We start from the raw sequence: 13045 nt of genomic DNA on the forward strand, positions 1-13045 counted from the left end.
CCCCAGACAGATTTTTACCCTAGTTCCCTAAATGGCCCCCTCAAGGATTGAACTCACAACCCTGGGTTTAGCAGGCTAATGCTCAAACCACTGAGCTATCCCTCCCCCTACATTGGAACTTTCCACTAATTTCAGTGGAGTTTCAGTTAGCAGCATGTGACCACTTAAAGTTAAGTTGGAGTCCCATTGTATTGCGATACTGGAGAACAGGGGTATTTGCTTGCTTTTGTAAGCAGATCACAACATTAAAAAAAACAAAAACAAAAAAACCTATCAGCACAAGTACTTCAATTTTGTCCATAGTAGCCAAAGTTGTACATAAGCTGTAAAAGTAGACTAAAGTTTAATTGCTTAAACATAGTAATAGGAGACACTGCTTGTGGCATATGATATAGTTGTCTTGTTGACAAATTATCCCTCAATCACTCCGTCCAAATAACATGGAGAACACAAGAGGTATGAAACTGCCATCTGAGTTCTCTGTAACCAGAACTTTCATGATACAAGCTCTTTTTCACTTAAAATTCTCTAAGTCCCACTCCAACTAAATAATGTCTACTAATATGAAGTAGAACACATACATGCAGCTCTGGGACAGAAGTCCTTGCTGTGCTGATCTGGAGTCTCGAAAAATCTAAGATTGTGATGTCAATAACAAGCATGACAAGGCAATCAAGTAATGAGCACGATCAGATACGGTAAGCAGACCAAACATCTAGATGGATAGACAGAAGCTCAAACTCAGTCAAAAAATATTTGCAGTAATTTGTGAAGTAAATTAAAGTAAAAACAAGGAAGCAGGATTTTTACCTTATTAGTGTTATAGTACTACAATAATAGCAGTATCCCTAATATTGGCTAGTTTTGTCACTCCTGTATTATTCAAGTGAGGCTAGCGGAAATGGTACATGAACAAATTGTTGATTAGCTCAGTCATTCTTTCCCAACGAGATTTTTTTTTTTTTTTTAAATGCAGCATTGCACACAGGAGAATCAGGAGGATATAAACTTTGCTTCATAAAACGGAATATAGACTAATCTAACCAGAGACAGTTTGCACCAACACATCCTTTGCTCTTGCACCCGAGGGATTCCTGATTTGGATTACGCTGCCTGACAAGTCAGAGTACAGCTGCACTCCTTTAAATGTACTGAATCAGTATGAAACAAAGATTTTACTGAAAAAATAATGAGGAGTCCAGTGGCACCTTAAAGACAAACAGATTTATTTGGGCATAAGCTTTTGTGAGTAAAAAACCCCACTTCTGCATTGTTGTTTTTGTGGCTACAGACTAACACCCCTCTGATCCATGGCACCATGCAAGATTTTACTTCCATGCACATCTAAGAGCAAAGCTAGTGCTACAGTTTGTTAGTGTGCAGGGCAATATAAAAAAAAGAAAGGTTTAGTAAATACTAGAAATAGAAAACAAGATTAGAATTGAGATTTCTGCCATGTTCTCTTTCCTTCCCTCCAAACTAGGTTGTTTTTAATCACATGTGAAAGAAAGCCTCACAATTAGAGAGCCATCTCGAATACTATTTTCTTCTTCCAGTGCGTATGTAAAACTCCCCCACCCTATTCATCAATATTCTTCAAACTTCTTTTGAGTCTAGAATAGATGAGTAATAGAAGTTTTACATAAGGGAATACAAAATAAAGTCTTCAGGCAGTTCTGTCTTTTACCATCAGCTAAGATGAACTCAGTAGGCAAACAACTTTGACAAAGTTATGTAAAAAAATTGTCATTGAAACAAGTTGTATAAAGATACTACAGTGATAAGGGCTGCAGAAATCCTTATAAATAATAGTTGTGTAATGTATGGTTTTGAGTTCTAAAGACTCAAAAGTTTGTTTCCTATTAGAATACCACACATAGCCATCTACTATAAAAATGAAGGGATCTATTCTCTCCCAGTATGCAAGTTTATAGTTGCCATGCACTTTACAAGGACATGATCAACTTAAATTTTGGAAATTCAATTTTCGGAGACAGCATCTTTTAAATAGTATGTCTTTTTTTCATTTAACTATTTTAACATATTTTGATGTAAGCCTTCCTGTTCCGCTTATTTTAAAGGGGGTTTAGGTGGGCCTGAAAGCAACTGAAACTGCTCAGTCTCTGGATGCCATCTTAATAAAAATAAATAATATTGAGGTTGATTTATGGGCACATTTCAGATAGCGAACAGACCCCAAAAGAGGAAACTATTTGCAGATTTTTATTTGGCCAGTAACAGCTGAAATTCATCATCATCTTGACTCAGCCAAAAGGAGTCAGAAATATTTTGTCCATGTTCAGAATCTACCACCTGCCCACTCATTTTATACCATCCCTTCTTCCAAGGCCCCAGTTGCAATGTTCCCCAGGTAAGAGAGAACTGAATTGGATTAACTGGATAGGATTTCTCAAAGAAGTCATAAACATGTATTCTTGCCATTGCTATAGGAGTGACTGAAAAGAGACAAAAGTGTTCTTTCCTCTCAGATTTAAGGAGTACTAATAAATCAGATTGAAACTCAGTTGTAAACATTCAGGGCTTGAGTGGTAAATCAAGAGAATCCTTTCCTTGCTGACCTTCTCTTACAGTTATTAAAGAGGCATAATATCAAAGTTGGTTGGTCCAAAATTTGACCTCTGTTTTCCTCAAGTCTATTTGCAAAGTCTATGTAATTCTTCATATGTGCTGGTTTGTTTAGATAACTATATAGAAATTTTTAGCAAAACAGCAGCTTTATTTATCTGTATTGTACATTATTTTCCATGATTTTAAATGTGCTAAAACATATACAAAAGTTAAGGTAGAACCCTTTCTCAGATATATGCTCATCACAGGGTTCTGTGGCTAACCTCATTTCTGAACAAGAGGAACTGTAATTGTGTTAGAGTCCAAGCATTTAGCTGTTTCAGGTTATGTTGCTTTTCAGCTCTGCAGCTTTGTTTAAATTCCCCACTTCCTTCTTCAGGACATTTAGCAGCATTCTAGAACTATCCAAAATCTTCATATAAGCAGTTTCAGTTTCAGCAAGGATTTTATCAAGCTCGTTCCGTGAGGCTGTCTTCTGGGCCAAGTTTTCACAGACACACTCCAGTTGCTCAGACAGGATTCGGATTTCATGCTGGAGTTTATTCTTTTCCACTTCCGCTTGCTGGATCTGCTTGTTCAATTCTTCTCTTTGCATACATAAGTCTTCAACGCATTTCACCAGCTCATTATTGTAACCCTGCAGCACAGCTCCCTGCTGAGTCATCATCCAGGCTCCACCCTCTTAGTGGACTCTGCCACCACTTTCAGAGTCCTCTCTCAGCGACACCATCCAGCACTTTCATTTAAAAAGGAAAAACAAAACAAAAAAGCCTGTAGCTGGACTTTTGTGAACAACCCTCCACTAACAAACCAACACAGGGTACAGCTATGGTAAAACAACATTCTGATTTTAAAAAAACAAAACCAAACTGGAACCTCCCCAGACTTAAGTTTAACATACCCAAGGATACAACTTCAGTGGTGTTCCCAGCCTCTTCCTGTCTAGGGATCAGGGCCAAAATTCAAGGTTCCAGAATTTCCATTTATTTACTGAGTGCTTTAGTGAGTGTCTTCTGATAGTTACTGAATGTTTACATATAATGAAGTCTAACCCTTCATTACAGAAAAATTGTCACAATAATTTTCACTGTAGCTTCCTATTATCATGACTTTATTGAAAAAAAAACCAACTCCTTTTGGGCTCAGAATTTCAGTGCTTGGTCACAAATATAAAACTGTAATCTACAAATATAGTCTTTTCTATGGAGGACAGAAATTTAGTGATTGTCACTAGAAATATTCACTCAAAGTCAAGGATAAAGAAAGACATTTTCTCCATCTGATACTGTACTTACCCACAAGTACTGTACCACCTCCACTCACAGTACTTCCCAGGTCTGCCTATAGTGAATCAATTCAACACTCTATTTTCAAACGCACGTGGACATGGGTTAGAAGGAGACTTAGCTTTTCAGATTAGATGAGTATGTTTTGTAATGTGCAAGCTAGCTGCCCGCCTCTGCTCTAGAGAGCTGCTTTTCTTCGCTCTCCTCAGGAGGATACAGGGAGCAGTCTGGATGAGAGCACTGTCACAGTGCCTGCTGTCTCCACAGAACAGCCATATCATGAACATTACATGCTTGCTCTGGGAACTGATTGCAGGTGCGAGGGTGCCAGGGATGTACTCCAGCCCTCGTTGCTCTCCATCCTTACTGCTAAGTGGAGACAAAGAGAGTGTTCTCCGGGGCTTCAAGCAGTGGCTGCTGTAGCACGCTATAAACATCACTGCCACCAAAAGCCTGACAATTTGAGAGGGGAAACCCCACTGGGGCGGCTCTTATTATTACTACCTAACTCCCACAGCAACTATGGCGGTGACAACTCAGGCACTTTCCTAACAGAGACGGGAACAAAGCCCCAGCCTTCGAGTCTTAAGACTTAAACATCCACTGGGGCTGCTGCGAGACAAACAAGCGCCGCAAAGGGCAGCACAGGGGACACACTCACACGTCCATGCAGCCAGGAACAAGCCTCCCAAAGGGCCGTTTTAACCTTCCCCCTCCCGAGTTTCCTCCCAGGAGACAGGACGTACACAAGATGGTTCCCTTTCTACCCTCCCCTTTCTCAGTCGGGCTTGGGGGAGACCCTCGCCATTGCCCCTGCTGTACCCAACCTGGACGAAGAGCCTCCCCCACCAGCCGGAAAGCGGGCTGCGCTAACCGGTAACCAGCGCTCTCACCCCAGGCTGTCTGCAGCAAAGCGGAGCATGCCTCTCAGGAGCTCGCCATGCCACCCAAGAGGCGAGGGGCTCTTGGCCAATCAGCCAGCCCGACTCTCCGAACAGCTACTTTCTCCGAGCGTTCCGACCGGGAGTGGCCGCAGGGCGAGGGGTGAAGGGTCACGGAAATACCCGAGAACTTCCGAATGCGGAGGAGCTGTCTGCGGCGATAGCCGATGTTTTCCGAAGGTTGGGGGAGCTCGTTACGCGGTAGCGCTAGGCTGGGTGGCGGAAATAGCCGATGTTGTCCGAAGGGGAAGAGTGAGGGCGTTGGACTCGGCGGAAATAGTCGATGCTTCCCGAAAGCACAGCCGCCCAAGAGAGCGGGGGCCGAGTGGGAGGAGCGTGCCGAAAACAGCCGAAAACACCCGACGTTAACCGAACAAGGCGTCGCCCGAGTTTCCCGGATGTAGTTGGAGGAGCGGCGGCGGCGGTGGGAGCAGCGGGGGGAGGAGGCAGCGGCGGAGGAGTCTGTGCTCCTCAGTGTCTCAGAGTGTGCGGGGCCGAGCTGTGGCGTCTCCCCTTTCGCTGTGCGGAGAGGAGATGGGCCCGTGAGCGCTGCTCCCAGCTGAGCTGCCTGAGCCGCCCCCTCCCTCCCTCCCCTTCCCTGTCCCGGTCAGTGGTGAGGCAGAGCGCTGCCTCCCCCCCCCCCTCGGCGCCTGTGGCCCGGCCGCGGCCGTCCCCTCCTGGTCCCCTCACACCCACACACACAGGCCGGGCATTGATGGTAATGTATGCGAGGAAACAGCAGAGACTCAGTGATGGGTAAATCCCCTCCTCCCTTTCCCCCACCCGCGGGGGGCTCCCCCAGCCCCTCCGCCATGTTTGTGGTACCCCTCCCCCTCGGCGGCCGGTAACGGTTGTTCGCTAACGTCGCTTTCTCTCTCTCTTCCAGCTGTCACGACCGCAGGGGGGACTCTCAGCCCTACCAGGTACCTGCAGCGCTGGCCGCTAGGCCCAGGAGGAGGAGCGGGGGAGAGAGCGGAGGGGGGGGAGCTACTCCAGCACAGGCTTCGGCCGCCGACGCAGGCCGCGGTGCTTCCACTTCCCCGCCTCCTCCACTCACGAGCCCTTTGGTACCGGGGAGGGGGGCGCCTATGTGGGACGGGTGCGGGGTCCCGGTTCCCTCTGGCGCCCGGCCGGGCAGAGGCAGGGAGGCTAGGCGAGGCCTAGCGAGGTCCTGTGTAGGGTTCGGCCCTCAGTGCTGGGAGAAGGCAGGGGGCGGGAGAATGAGTCAGTATCGCATTTAGTGAAAAACAGTTAGTAAAACGTGTTCTCCAAAGGCCAGAGAAAGCCCCTGGCTTGCTCCCCAAATCCCTGCTGGGAGCTGTGACCTGAGCAGGGCACACTATAGCCACCGGATCACTGGGGCTGCAGCTTGCACTCAGAAACCTGCATCAAATCCTTATGCCACTGAGAAACTACTTGTATTTCTGAGAGGCATAACATACTCCCTTCCTTGCCTGAAAACCTGGTTCTTGGGGAGTGCTAGCTGTGGTTTTTTGAGGACACCTATTCCCATGGGTAGGGGAGTGGGGTTTTGTGCTCTCCTGATACATTTGAGGGGCTGTTTTCTGGAATTTCTGGGTATTAGGCTGACTAGTTGTGAAACAAAATGACAATTGAAAGCAGCTGTTAGTGACAGTTCATCTAAATGTAAACATTCCCCATCCAGAGGTTTGCATTGTGAAAACTAGCAGGTGAAAGATGCTGATCAATGCTGCTTCTAATGTGTAAATATTTGAGAATGAACACAAATTAAGCTCTCCTCCTCACTACCTCACACCCCTCTTCCCCAGTTTAACATCCTTTTTAATACTATCTTAGTTGTCCTTTTGCCCAAATAAAGTTTGTTCTGGAAATTCAAGGTGGTGGGTGAGCTTAAGTGACTTTGAATTAAACTTGCAGTGCGTACACTGGTTCATGCAGAATTTGTAAATCATAACTTCTGTTTTTATTCCATTACTTATTAAGTAACTGAACTCCTCCTCCTCCCAAAAAAAGAAGAATGTCAGCAGTCTATGAAGTGTTGAATGTGTATATAGCACAAGATGAATTAGAATTCAAGGAATTGCAGTTTAATTTTAATATCCTATTATAGCAGATATTCACCTCTGAGCCCACAGTGGGGGAATATGATATAAGAGCTAAATAAGAATAGAATTTCTTACTGTAGATGGGATAATTAAAATTGGGAAGCTTTATGCTACTTATCTTCTTAAAATGCTGATATGTCACTCAAATATACCTTAGATATAATTTTATCACTAAAATTTACACTAGAAAGTGAAAAATCTTAAATATCTTGTAAATTTAGAATTTGTATTAGTTGGAAGCAGTAATAACTGCTATAAAAATGAAATCCAATTAAAAACATATTCTCATCTTTTGCAGACTCTTAAATACTCATCAAAGAGTCACCCCAGTGGTGGTGATCACCGTCATGACAAGATGCGAGACACCACAGATCCTTCACCACCAAATAAAATGTTGCGGCGATCTGATAGCCCCGAAAACAAATATGGTGACACCACAGGGCACAGTAAAGCAAAAAATGTGCATACTCACAGAGTTAGAGAGAGGGATGGAGGTGAGTTGTTTTTAATTGACTTTTATTTAAGTAGTAATAATCTGACTTAAATTTTATTCAAGTAACAAGTGAAATAGTTACAACTGACATGAGCGCAACTTCACATTAAATTACATGCCTTATACCATGGTGAGAAGCCTGAACTGAGACCAAAATATGGTGATCACTTCCACTGGAGGTAATTGCCCTGGGTCTTTTAAACTGAACTAATTCTTTTATTCTTCTAAAAAGTAGTAGATTTCAATGAAGCCACCAAGAGACTGATTAAATTTAAAAAAAAATTTTTTATATTGTTGCATTTTCGAGCTGACTTCTAAAGGCCTTGGATATGGTAACATCTTAATTAGATTACATTTTAGATTTTTTTTCATAAACAGAATACATTTTTACTTATTCTTCCAAAGACTTTGAAGCATCAGATCTCCAGTTACTATTAGTCTTCTTCTGTTGTTCAGTTGTTTAAATTGCTTATAATTTGTTAGGGCATAAGAAAATGCTCACAGGTTAACTTGGATTAATAATTTTCTTCTTTTAATGTGCTGTTCTTCTAAATGTTACACTTCCGTACATGATAGATGAAGTTCTTTGCCAGACTGATAAGCTTCTGTTGTACACTACCATTCAAGAGACTGGGTTTAGTTTCTGGTTCTACTTACTTGCTCCCCAAGGCATTGATCCTTCAAACACTTAACACTTTTTTTCTTAACTTTTTACTACCATGAATAGTTCCATTGATTTCCATGGGACTTACCTTAGTAAAGGTAAGCACATGTGTAGTGTTTGGAGGATCAAGGTCCAATATAGGAGCACTTGAAGAGGTGGGGATAGCAGCTGAATATTTAACCCATTCTCACTGTGTGTAAAAGTAGGAGAAATAAGTTCAAGTTCTCAAGTCCACCTGGACTGAATGATTGGTGATGCAGGGCCTCATGGATGTATACAGTGGTGTTGAGAGATAATGTAGTGTAGATTCTGGAATATGTAAAGGGAATAGAAGGCTACTTCCCCTTCTGTTCTCTGCTTTCCCCCCCCTTGGAGTGAAAAATTCAGTGTGTTATGATTGATAGAGGTCACACACACAGTGTATTTTTAGTATGTGTAACAAGTAGTCCTAAATGTTTGCATAAGTGAATGTGAGCCTTTCAGAATAAAGAGCGTTTGTTAAACGACACAAAATGAAATAAATGGAAGTGATTTTGTTATAAAAAACCTAAGAATTATTTATGTATTCAGAAATCATGTCTAGCTTACATTCTGTAAAAATAGCATAATTGAGTGAAATAATGTTAAATTGTGACCAGTAAAGCAAAGTGCATAGAACAAACTGGCAGAGCTTAATTTATGTGGATAAAATCTGTGCTCTGAAATAGTTATACAAAGGTTTAAACTGCATGCATTTTACTTTGACACCATTAAGATGTATGGCATACTCATATCATTTTTATGAATTGGAATTAGGTGTTTGGACACAACTGGAACTTCTTGACTGGGTGTTGCTGATACATCCATGATCATAATACCCAATAAATGTAACGGGCTACCTGATTTTAAATACAGGCTAGTGGGTACTGTAATTGCACTAAAATATACTGCTGATTGTTCCAATATGTCACTAATTATACCAATACAGAAATAAAGTTATCTCAGTACTTCCCATATGTCTCCAATTTCAGGGTTACAGAAAACTTACTGATAACATACAGTATTTTGTTTAAATGGATAGATATTGTCAAGTTAGATAGAATATTTAAAAAAAAAAGAAAAACTTTACTAAATGCTAAAAGGACCTAGGACTATTAACTGAAGTAAAATTAGTAATGTCATTTTCCTCTCTATTATTTTGAATGTGTTTATTCTTTGCATTTCTCTTAGTTTAGGCAGTGAAAATAGACTGATTTCACTTTTGTATTTATTCATTTTCTAGTCAGTTTCATTATTGTAGTGTTGGAATGTTTTGATTGGAACTACTGTAAGAGAATGACTACATGTAAGCGAATTAGTTGAATGGAAATAATCCCATGATTTTTTTCATTAACTTTAAGTTTTGTTTTAAAAAAAGCAAAACTCAGCAACATGCACCATCCAACACTGGAGTTTTAAAGCCTAAACTCACCCATTCCTCTCCTTTTAAAGTTAGTTTTAAAAATCACTTCAATTTTTCACTCTCCTGGTTTCCAATTCTTCTTTGAGCAAACAGATGACTAAGTGGTACAATGTGCTGATGTTTTGAATTTATTCAGTCCTGAATCTGGTCCAGTATTTTGTGGTAAAGCAAAAATTGACCTAACTTTATTAAGGGCTTATCTATACACAGGGGTTTGTTTGTTTTGTTTTGTTCTGCTATAATTGTATTGTTTTAGAGACCAGTACAGATAAAGTGGTACAACCGTTTAGTATGGTTGCAGTTATACACACATAAAAGTGCTTATATCAATAAAGCTTATTCCTGAAATAAGATGTACGGATATAAGCATCTTTGTACTGGTATATAACTGTATCTGCAGTAGAAGGTTGTACCACTGTAACTATATTGGTTTCTAATCAGTGTAATTATAGTGATACCAAAAACACCCCAAACTGTGTGGACAAGCCTTATGTGTTGGTATAATACAAGTAAAGCATGTTTTTATATTAGGTTGAGTATTCAGTCTCTCTGCAATGGTAAAGTTTATTCCAGGGTTATTGCAGGCTTTTGACATATTCCCTTCTCTTATCGCCCAAGGAAAGTCACACATAGACTACACTAAAATATATCCACCTTTAATATGTAGCATAAAAATTTGGCTACACTACCAGTGGTAGTGGAAGTGATGTGATTGTGCATCCAGTGGTTAAAAAAAAAAAAAAAAAAAATTGTTGGAGTGTGACAGAATAAAAGCAAATATTCACAGCGAAGTGGCAAAATTACTATCTTGTCTTTGTATTCAGGTCTCCACACGTGGAAGCATAGTCCTGTCCTGAAGAGCTTAAAATCTATGGTGACAAACAATGCACAAAATAACTATACCATACAGCCCATGATCTATTATCTGTTGGCCAGTTTCTTGTAGGAGTCACAGATGTGGGTCTTGTGGGGTTATCTATCAGTTCCAGGGGGGGATTCCATGCCTAGGAACAGCCAGCCTGAGGGAGGTGAGCAGTTAAAGCTAGCATTGTTGGCAGGGAAAAGATAGTCATGAAGAATTTTGAAGGCGAGGAGAAGAAACTTGAATTTGACTTAGTGGAAAAGGGGGGAAATCAATAGAAGGATTCAAAATGTGTGTATCGTGGCAGGGTAGACTAACAGGCAAGGAAAATGATCCTAGCAGTTGTTTTCAGAGCACTGGAGGGGGAGATACGGGTTTCAGAGAGCCTGAGAGGAGGAAGTAATAAAGCCTGGTGAGTAGGTTAGATGTGGGAATGGGAAGAAAAGATCTGAACTTAAAACAGAGAAAAGGAAGATGCAGAATTTGAATACATCCTGTAAGGGAGGAGTTGTGAAAAATCACTTCCAGGTCATGCCTGAGTGACAGAGCGTCTTTGTGATCAACGATGGAAAATGGAAGGAGGCAGAATTTGAATTTAGATAGGGAGTTCAGTTTTGGCCATGTGTACTCCAAATCTATCTAAAAGCAGGTATTAGTTGATATGAAATGATCTCAGGCATCCTGCTATGTCTAAGTTTGAGGATCTGTGAAAACCTGTTTGGTTTTTGTCATATTCTTAATGTACAGGTGAATAGATGACTGTTAAAATTTTATTATTTGAACAATATTAGCATATACAACATGAAACCTTTTAGATCATCTACTACATTTTTCCCCTTCACAAACTAATTCAATTGATATTATCTAGATACTAAAACTTCACTGAAGTTGGATGGGAATAGTTAGCGTTGATTACCTTTTAGTGACTTGTGAACTTAAACAAACTGGAAGAATTTTAGATATAAGAAATTATTGATCTAAACTTTAGAATGTGATATATTCAATACTATAAAATGCCAAACTAACTAAATCACTACTGAACAGAGGGGCCTGACAATAACCATCAAAGCTAAAATGGAATATTTTATAACAGTAGTTTCTAGATGGGTTTGTAGAGATTTTGCAGAGAGCTATGTCATGTCACAGGCTTCTGGCTTCGCTTGTCTTCCAAGAGTCCAGGACATTCATTGCAAAAAGACACTAAATATCTATTGAAACAGCTGGAAACAAGGAGCCAGCTTGCCTTCTTGGGGGTCATTGCTATGGAGGAAAGGAAGTGAGCAACTGGTGGAGTGAGCATTCACCATCAGGGAAAATGAACAGGGCAGTTGGGAGAGAAGAGTAGGTGGCTGGGGCGTAAATGCAGAGGAGAAGAAAACCCAGGTGTAGGCAGACAGATAAAAACCTGATAGCAGCAAAGCATGTGTGCAGGGGGATAAGGAAATGGGGGGGGGGGGGGGGGGGAGGAAGTAGATAGCATTCAATAAGCTAAATACATTAAAAAAATACTTCTCTAACATTTGCTGCTTTTAATCTACCATGGAAGCAGTGTCTTCAGGATGCTGCTCAGTCACAGATGGGAAGGGAGGAGAAGTCTGTGATTATCAGTGAGAGGGTGGGTGGTCTAGGAAACACTTTGAAGGCTGTAAATTCTCTCATCCGTCAAATGGTATGAAGATTTAATTTCTGACTCCAACAATTCTCGAGATATCTGTTGTTAAGAGTATGTGGAAGACGGTTGGAAAAATAATTATTTGGAAGATTGAATACAAAAAGCTTCCAAGACCAGTAAACTTTTACAAGCATTTGTTCCGGACCAATCAGAAATTCAGTTCCCTGGATTTTTAGTCTTGAGGGAAAACTTTCTATGGTACACAATCACATTTATTTTCTGATACTGTTAAGGGACATCTTCAGTTTGAAAAAACACACTTTTTTTTTTACCTATTCTTATTATAATTAACACAATATACAGTGTGTGTGGGGGGGAACCCTCATTTTTTTCGCTTCATGGAATCATGGAAATACAGGTCTAGAAGGGACCTCGAGAGGTCATCTAGTCCAGCCTTTCATGCAGAGGCAGGACCAAGTATACCTACACTATTCCTGATAGTTTGTCTAACCGGTTCTTAAAAACCTCCAGTGATGGGGATTCCATGTCCACCCTTGAAAGGCTGTTCTGGAACTTAACTATCCTTATAGTTAGAAAGTTTTTTCTGTCTTAACCTTAATCTCCCTTTTTGCAAATTAAGCGGATTGTTTCTTGTCCTACCTTCAGTCAACACGGAGAGCAATTGGTCACTGTCCTCTTTATAACTGCCCTTAACATATTTGATGACTGCTACCAGGTTCTCCCCGGAGTCGTCTTTTCTGAAAACTAAACATACTCGTTTTCTAAGCCTTTTATCACTTTTGTTGCTCTCTGGACCGTCTCCAATTTGTCCATATCTTTTTTTTTTTTAAGCTATGGAGCTCAAAAGGGGACACCGTACTCCAGCTGAGACCTCACCAGCACTGATTAGAGTGGGACAGCAGTTGCTTCCTGTGTCTTGCATACCATATTACTGTTAATACACCCCAGAATATTAGCCTTTTTTGCAGCTGCATCACATTTTTCTCATTCAATTTGAAATCCACTATAACTCCCGTATTTTCTGCAGTACTACTGCCTAGCCAGTTATT

At 41.1% G+C, this 13045-nt stretch overlaps 1 protein-coding gene across 1 annotated transcript in view; it reads left to right on the forward strand.

Annotated features, from left to right (window-relative positions):
- Nucleotides 1-5215: 5215 nt before the first annotated feature.
- Nucleotides 5216-13045, forward strand: part of WAC (WW domain containing adaptor with coiled-coil) — a 107021-nt gene continuing 99191 nt past the window's right edge. The window contains exons 1-3 of the mRNA XM_054020787.1: nt 5216-5572; nt 5703-5739; nt 7202-7397. Of these exons, the coding sequence (XP_053876762.1) occupies nt 5532-5572; nt 5703-5739; nt 7202-7397 (274 nt within the window). The 5' untranslated portion in view covers nt 5216-5531. The remainder of the gene's footprint in view (nt 5573-5702; nt 5740-7201; nt 7398-13045) is intronic.

This window comes from Malaclemys terrapin, chromosome 2 (assembly GCF_027887155.1).
Source record: "Malaclemys terrapin pileata isolate rMalTer1 chromosome 2, rMalTer1.hap1, whole genome shotgun sequence".
NCBI lineage: Eukaryota > Metazoa > Chordata > Testudines > Emydidae > Malaclemys > Malaclemys terrapin.